At 41.0% G+C, this 8,908-nt stretch overlaps 1 protein-coding gene across 1 annotated transcript in view; it reads right to left on the minus strand.

Moving 5' to 3' along the window:
• Positions 1–8,908, minus strand: part of PHEX (phosphate regulating endopeptidase homolog X-linked) — a 228,764-nt gene that overhangs the window by 76,554 nt on the left and 143,302 nt on the right. The window contains exon 14 of the mRNA XM_004709915.3: positions 2,095–2,198. Within this exon, the coding sequence (XP_004709972.1) occupies positions 2,095–2,198 (104 nt within the window). The remainder of the gene's footprint in view (positions 1–2,094; positions 2,199–8,908) is intronic.

Below are 8,908 nucleotides of genomic sequence, written 5' to 3' on the forward strand. Positions count from 1 at the left end.
AAAAACCCATATAGAACCTAAACAGGAAGTGCACAACCCCGACCACAACAAAACAGCAATGACTAGACAAAACAGAGGCAGCACCTCAATTGAAAAGAAAGCAGAATCTCTACGTCCTCCTCATTGCTGCTTTTAATTCCCTAGTTGTTTCCCTGTCTGTGGCGTTGTTTGCTCACTGCTCCTTTCCCTTGCCTCCTCCTTGGCTGGCTAGCTGGAGAACTGAGGCAAACAAAGGAGACCTGAGAAACCCCCTCGGCAGTGAGAACCAAGGCAAACTTAAGCACTCTCCTCAATCCCTTCACACAGATCACTGGTGGAGGGCAGAAGCCAGCTCCTTTGATCACAATCTCTGCCCTAATGACTGGCTGGACCTGAAGTTATGCAGACAGCGGGGTAGCCCCCAGGAAACCAGTTTACAAAGTGAGCATAAGAAGTTAGCAACTGAGCAGAGACCTCAGTAGCCACATAGTGCTTAGGAAATCAATCCAGACAGCTGGCTTTTTTGGAAAGCCTCAGGAAAGTAGATCAGAACTAAGAGTTACTGTGGCAGCCTATTTTCTAAGGTCCAGTGTTCAACAAAAATATGTAAATTGTACGAAGAAAAATTATTTTTAAAAGTAATTGTATACTGTCTTGGAGCAGGCCCAGATTTTTGATTTAGCAAAGACTTCAAAACAGCCACCATAAATTCATTCAGATATAAAAATATGTTCAAAGAACTAAAAGACAACAACAATAACTCAACTTAGCAAGAATTGCAACAGAGATTCTAACTAGAAACATGAAACGAATGGCACTTCTGGCTAAAAAACATGTTATACTCAAATTGGGGAAAAATCGCTAGATGGGCGCAACAGCAAATTTGCGATGGCAAAGAAATCCTTCCATGAATAGGAAGGCCAATCAATAAAACAACTGGGAGAACAGCAAGGAAAAACACATTCGAGAAGTGGGTCCCAGTGGAACAAAGTTAAATCCCCAGATTTAAAAGTACCATTCACAGGCAGAAGAAAGGGCAGGTGCAAAACATCTCCATTTCAGGCTTTTTATTCTTTCCCTGGTGACCTGGTGAGTCAGGTGCCGGGCTGCTAACTGGACAAGTCAGCAGGGTTCAAAGGCATCAGCTGCTCCGTGGGAGAATGATGACACTGGCCACTCCATAAAGGTCTACACCCTCGGGAACCTTATATCGAGTCACTATGAGTTGGGACTAACTGGTCGGCAGTGGGATCCATTGTAAAAGATCAGGGCACCTACCCATCAGAGGACTGACATGAGGATACAATTAATTAAAACATGTAAAGCACTTAAAACAGCATCTGGTACATTGTAAACGCCTAATAACGTTATCGCCATCATCCCCCTCCTCGTATACTATTTGCTAGGGGAAGAAATAAAGACCACCCTAATACCTGGTAAGAAAATCTCCCACAGTGAAGCTAGGAAGTGGGGGGCTGAATACTTGGTAACTGCCTTTGGGTGAAAATGACATAGCTGTCCACTGGGGGACACTGATGACCTCAACAAATATCTCGGAGTAGCTTAAGAATCATAATGATGTCACATCCTAGTTTTAAAAGGCTTCTTTCTTTTTGTCTGCAGGAGAAAAATGAGGCCGTCTGCTTCCATAAAGATTTCCAGCGTAGGAAAATAATTCTGTTCTGTCCTATGCGGCCACTATGTTTCGGAATGCAGTTGACAGCAGTGGGTGGGTGTTCTTTTTTAGGATCTTCCAAGTGTCTACCTCAGTGTGAAATGTCTTTTTCTATTATTCAGAACTGGCAATAATGTGAATTATTACATCTGGCAATAATGTGAATGTTTGCTTCATAATCATCTCTCTTTCTCTCTCTCAAATACATTGATGTTAAGAGTGTGGAACCCATAATTAGACTGAAGATCTGAATCACATCATATCTGAAATAAGACTTGTCAAAACATAACACAGACTTTGCCAAACCAAGATAACTGGCACGCCGACTACTCTGACTTGAGGGGAATTACAAAGTTTGATCCAAAGAAATTCCACGCCCCACCAACATATTTATATCCATGTCACTTTGGGTTTTGTTTGTCTGTTTCTGTTTTACTCACTCAGTCTTGGGAACTGCTTTTCTGAGCCAGAAGAAATCAGACTGTGCTAAATACTTGCGGGTTTGCAGGACGTTGCCAAAGTAGTCAGATTCCGAAAACTTGATCTGAATGAAACAAACCATAGCATCATTGTTCTAAGTGAAGATAAGAGTTGGCTCTGAAATATGAATCCAGTGTACCATTGAGAGGCCAGCCAGAAAGGGTTGCCCTGCACAGCATCTCGGCTGTTACCATTACTATTTAACTCAGCATTCACCAAGCCATGCAATTTAATCTCACCAATTTTCTTTTAAAAGAAAAAGCTCAAAAATCAATATGGTCATTTCTGAATCACAGCAGAAAATGAAAAGCTGCAGTAATGTATAATGTGTTTCATTTACTTTATAATTGAAAAATCTACTTTAACCTTTACTGAACATATTATCTCGGGTTTGGAAATTTCTGGGCTCTCATGAATCTTTGATCTTTTCTAAAATCTGTACTTTATTTGTCACAGAGGTCCTTCTAATAACAGTCCGTTTCATCAGCTGAAACCTCATTTTATTAGATGAAGATTTCATCAACTGTTAAAACCCAATTTGCATCCGCATTTGCTCCTAAAGGAAGGAAAAGGGAAGTGGCTCCGAGACTTCTTTCCCTCCAATGCACAAGGATTCACCAGAAGAGTTCACTAATTGACGGGATAGATCTGTGGACCCTCAAAGAGGCTGTGGTCACTCAAAATTCATGAAATGACACCAGCAAATAAATCCTAGATGAGATATAGAATGTTGATAACTCACACAGCAATAATGTCTATTAAAATAAGGAAAGAGACCATTGATTATTAAGTTTCTTTTCTTTTTTATAGGAGAATGGCAGGCAGTTTCCATTCTGTAGGTACTCCAGTTATAGGAATAGGAATATTTAACCTAGAAATCATACATTATATCCATGTTACAGTCCAAGCAAGGGTTCACAATAATCTCTAATGAATTCATTTTAAAATAGGTCACCAAAGGGGGAACCAATTACAATGATCTACATATAACCTCCTCCCTGGGGGATGGACAACAGCAAAGTGGGTGAAGGGACATGTCATACAATTTAAGATATGACGAAATAATAATAATAATTTATAAATTATCAAGGGTTCATGAGGGAAGGGTGAGCGGGGAAGGAAGGGGAAAAACGAGGAGCTGATACCAAGGGTTCAAGTAGAAAGAAAATGTTTTGAGAATGATGGCAACAAATGTACAAATGCACTTGACACAATGGATGGATGTATGGAATGTGATAGAGTTGTATGAGCCCCCCCAAAATTATTAAAAATAATAAAATGGGTCACTGTGGCAAATAAAAATTTCAAAACACAAATGTGACTGTCCAAGAGCAACCAAATTCTGATTAGCTATACATTTTTTGTAGCTTTAAACCCCAAGATATTATTTTTAAGTTAAAAATTAAAATAGAACAAATGTATGGATATGAAATACATAGGCAGTGCATTTTAGATATGAACAGCTAGCTACATACAACTTGACAGAGACTTGGCTGTTACCAATGTCTGCCTCCTGTTTACCTCCTTCCTACCATCCATTGGGTGCTTATTATTCATGTTAATAACCTTGTGGGCCAGGTCAAAATCTAGAGAAAGGGATAAAGTCACTAAAGTGGTAAGGGAGAAAGGCAGAAATGAAATGATCCATTCCTGGCATCCTTGAGGTTCTGTTTCGTCCAACAAGTATATAGATACGACTTTAAATTGTCCTTCCCGAAAGCCCCTGGTGGGGTGGGAGGGAGACTGATACATCATACCTGGCATATTCAAAGAATGGAAAACCATACAGCAATTTCAATGAATCGTCTGTATGCATGAAAATGAAATCATCTCAGAAGCAATACTGAGTGAATAAGGCAAGGCATGCATACGAGATCATTTAAAGTTTTACAATATGTGTAGCAATACTAGACAATACATGCCTGTGTAATAAAGATATAAAGAAATACATGGAAATTATAAACTCTGCATTCAGGATAGTGTTTCTATCTAGAGAAGAAGTAGGCTGGGCAGCAGGGGCTTAGATCAAGGATGTTTACACAGGAATTTCAAATACATCTGCTTTCTTCATTTAAAATGTGTGTGTCCAAGTATAAATTTATCATAGCAATATGTTTAATATTTGTTAAAGCTGCAGGTGTTGAAAATATTGTATTACATACTTTCCCATATGTTTATGCTGCTTCATAATAAAAGGAAATCTTGATCTTGCAACTAATTGCATTTCACCATAGCAGTTATCTTACCCTCAAAAGAAACAGTACGCATCGTGGCTGAGGAAGCAACCTTCATTTGCAATCTGGATGACAGTTTTAAAAGGTGTGTCCATTGTTCAACCAGAAAAGGCTTTTTCAGCTTTTGTTCCCATGATAGTTCTGCCAGAACTTTCAGAATATAATTTTAACTCATAGAAAATTAAGATTGTGTCCTTGGGTTCAGAACATTTCTGGACAAGTCTCCCACAGGAATCTCCTTCAAAATGATTAACTTTGCGGGGTGGGGGAAATAGTAATATCAGTGATCATTGTTACCTTTAAAAGAGTTTGCTAACTACATTGCTTTCCTGTTCCCTATGCAAAATTGGACATTCAGCTTGGTCTAGGGGCATTCAACAAAAAGCTATCCAAGTAGTTCATAAAGAAAAGCATCAACACTATCTAGTTCCCCTTCTTCCCACTCCTAGGAGCTACTAATCAACTTTGATCTTATAAAAAAAGAAGAGTCTCAAATCTAAACATGTAAGTACTTTAGATAAATAAGTTTCTACCACAGCCATGAAAATAATTAGAGGGAGCAAAACATAGAAGAGTAAATTACATTTTGTCAACAGCTTATCTATGATTAGAGGAGCATTTTCTAAATGGCTTTAATTATTCAATTGATAGTTTGCTAACTTGTAATTAATCAAATCCAGTTACCGTATATACTCAAATACCAGCCAACCCGAATGTCAGCCAAGGCACCTAATTTTACCACAAAAACTGCTTTAAAAATGTGCTGAAAAACTCGGCTTATACACGAGTATATATGGTATGGGGAAAAAACAGGTAATGAAAGTTGTTATTGCTGTTGTTAGGTACCACTGACTTGATTCCCACTCGCAGTGAACCCCATGAGACAGCATAGGACTTCCCCCATAGTTTTCTAGGCTATAATCTTTTTAAGGCAACTGAAAGTTCGACCTTTCGGTTAATAGTAAAGCACTTAGTCACTCTGCCACGAGGACTCCCGAAAATGGGTAATAAGAGATATATTTTATTTTTCTCTCGGAGACCCGTGTTGGGGAAGGGACCAGTAGATTATAGTAGTTTAGGAATGGGATGAGATTTGGCAAAATCACATGGTCCAAATCTTTAGCGCCTACATCAATATTATTTCCATTGATTCTAGTTAAGAAAACTGGTGATTCAACATTAAGAAGAAAGGGAAAGAGGAGAAGAAATGGGGATGGCAATTTTGGGAATGATGAGGGCAACAAATGTATAGATGTGCTTTACACAATTGATCTATGTATTGTGATGAATTGTATGAGCCCCAATAAATTGATTAATTAAAAAAAAATGGGGATGGCAACAGAAGCAGTGAACAGATGCATTCTGGTACTTAATGAAATGCTACACAAGTGGAAAAATAATGGTAATGAAGACTATGACTGATCAAACTGTGCTAAATATAAAATCAGCATACAAAATTATATAAAGCATTATGGGTATGCAAAATTACTTACAGAAAGGCAACATAAGAAACTACAATGAAAGTAGATGCTATTATGTCCTGAAACTAATATTATAGGAACTTTTTCATTCCTTTTATCTGTCTCACAAGTTTCCTGCCATGTGACAATATTTTTGATAATTTCAAATATTTCAATAAAAACTTGAGGAAGAAAAAACTATGCAACCCAGCCATCATTTAGAAAGTTCTGCTTGTTGTATAGATAGCAAGAATGGATGCTTCTTGAATGTTTTGCAACAACTTGCAATCTTTAAAACAAAATGGTTTAAACCCTGCAAGGAATAATAATGGGCCCAAAGGCTGCTTTCCTTTCAGATACGTTGAAATCCAGGTCAAGTTGACGTAGATTTCAATCAATTTCATCTCCAGACTTTTCAATTGAATGACTTTTGGGGAACTAATTGGGGCTGTTCATTTGCTAGGAACAGCTGTCCAGATCATCCAATTCAAGGGAATTTTCTTGGAAATTCTAACGTGGACACCTATCACAAAATGCCAGAAAACCTATTATCTCCAAAGATGAAGAACCTTCAAGAAGGGCAGACCAAACCTGGGGGGTGAGAGACAGTGACAGGGAGTCTGCTCTGGCCAGGCAAACAATCAAGATGGAGGCCAATATGTGGGGGTGGGAGCTGCCTGCCCGCCTGTGCTCCACAGGGCTGCAGCAGTCGATCGGAAACTGGCAGGTCCCACTGCTGTGGCTGGAAGATGGTTCAACACTGGGACATCCCGTTTCAATGCCCACTCTTGAATCTCCTGGGCCAGGCGGACCAGAGAGCAGTTGGGAGAGCTGAGGGCAAGGTTTGTTTTTGGAGGGCTGGGGTTTATTGGGCTGGGGGGTTGGGGGCATTTTTTTTAACCAAATAGTACAGCTTTCAATATTGTAACCGGTTTTATGGCACATTTCATCTGATTATCACCTCGCATGCTGTCAGTTGTACATTCTCTCTGCATGTATGCACTGGCCAGAGCAGTTCAAGATACATCCCTCTGCCCCCAAATATGTTTCTTAAAGCTGCATCCCAGAGATTACCCATGTTCACATACTACCGACCTCCATGAGGATATGTCTGCATATGTGTGTGTGGTACCGAAAGCAGCGAAGATCTCCTCTAAATGGGACTCCTATCCAATTCTTCTAAGTCAATGGGGACCGCTACTGCAATTCTCCACTGGCTTCCTAAGGAGGAGTACAGTGCTGTCTAGTTACCTATGGCCTCTCACCTACCCGCCCACCCTTGGTTCCACACAGGGCTGGGAACCTGAAACTAGGTTTCTTAAATCTGTTGTCAGTTGCCTTCCTATTAATAGTAGACACTGGGCAGGGAGAGGAGAGGTGGTCCAAAGGGCAGGGGGTGGTCTTGTGTTCTCCCCCCTCCCAACCCAGTACGTTCCCTTTGCCTCTCCTTCTCCACCCCTGGCTCTTTGTTCTTCTGGCAATGACCAGAGGGATGTTCAGGACCCCTTCTCAAACCCTAGCTCCAAAAGCCTAGCTCTGCTCTTCTGCAAGGTGGGACCATCACTTCCTAGCTGTCATACCCCTCAGGCACAGGGAACTAGCTACTTCCTAAAGTTACTAATTGCGAGTTTACCTCATCCTCCTTTTTTGCCTTCCAACGTCTTTCGTGTTTTAAAGCCTCACTTTGAAATGCATCGTGTGGCTTTTGCTTTCCAGACTGATCCAACACTCATTCCCCCATTGGCATGGCTCAGCCCTTGAATTCATGTGCATCAAAAACGCATGAAATGCAACACTTTATAGGCTAACTAGAAAAAGGACGGATGGCTACCTTGTTAGGCTACCTGCTAGACCTCCCTGCGTGCGGCTGCCGGTGTTCAGAAAGAGTACTGCCTTCCCTCTTACTCTTTTCAAAGGCTACCGGGGGGTTGCTTTTCAGAGATACTTTGCTGGGTAGCCCACTTCATACTTTGTCATCTTCAGATGGGGGGGGGGAATCTGGAATTCGTTTTGCCTTGGTCTCTCAGTTCCTTTTCATTGGCTCTCTTCTCAAACATGAGGCCAACCTCAGTTTTCAAGCTTTATCCTTGACTTTTAACGGATCCCTCCCCGAATCCCTCTCCTCTTTCCATTAGCCTTTGGGCCTCATGAGGCATATGTACCTGTGGCAAGTGTGGCAAGCTGTTTTTCCTTTGTAGCAACCTCTCAGGCTCAGTCTCTCTCAAATAGGCCATATATATTTTTTAAGTTTTCAGATATATTGAAATCAAATATATGTCCACCTATATATTGCTTAAAATGGACAACACGGCCTCTGTGGATTTGCATCACTTCCATTCTTTGGCTCTTCACTTTGGTGGCACTCTGCCTATCGCGTCGAGCACCTCCCAATTTCCCACTGGCTTTTACTCAGTTCCTCAATCCGTTTCTGAACACAAATGGATTTTTATTTTGTGTGTTTGGGTTTTATTCCCCCACCATCTGTATTTGAAATGGTTCAAAACCCTTGGGTGTCACTGTATCATCTGCTGGGGCAATGAGTCGGATCAAAGCCCTGTGTTTTCTAACATTCTTAAGAATCTTGGGGGCTATATGGCTGAACCCACTATGACACACAACGTCCCTTGCTGACCCACGGCGCTATGGGGGACAACACTGGAGACTCGGTGTCCAGATTGGCCCGGTCTGACCCCACCACACAGGCAAAACACTAAAGACGTGTGGCAGGGCAATGGGGGGAGCAGAGCAGGGAGCTCCTGAGGGAGTGCAAAGGATAGACTTTGGGGCCAGAGCATGGCACCCCATTGGACTTGACTGGAGGGCATGCCTAGAGGTCAAAAATCAGACCATCATCTATTTACAGGTTTTTCTTTCTTTAAAAAAATTTTTTTCTTTTTCTTTTCTTTAATTTATTATTTTCTTGGTCATTGTTTTTTTTGTTGTCATCATTGTGTTCTCTTTTGTCATTTTGTCTCTGCAGATCTATCTAGATAAGATAGGCTGGATGAACAGTCTGGAGGAGAAAACAACAGGACCGATGGTTCCAGTGGGGACAGGGGAGAGGGAGAGGCGGGGGAAAG

The sequence above is a fragment of the Echinops telfairi genome, unplaced genomic scaffold (genome assembly GCF_000313985.2).
Source record: "Echinops telfairi isolate 266 unplaced genomic scaffold, ASM31398v2 ScPeMD7_53;HRSCAF=182, whole genome shotgun sequence".
Lineage (NCBI taxonomy): Eukaryota > Metazoa > Chordata > Mammalia > Afrosoricida > Tenrecidae > Echinops > Echinops telfairi.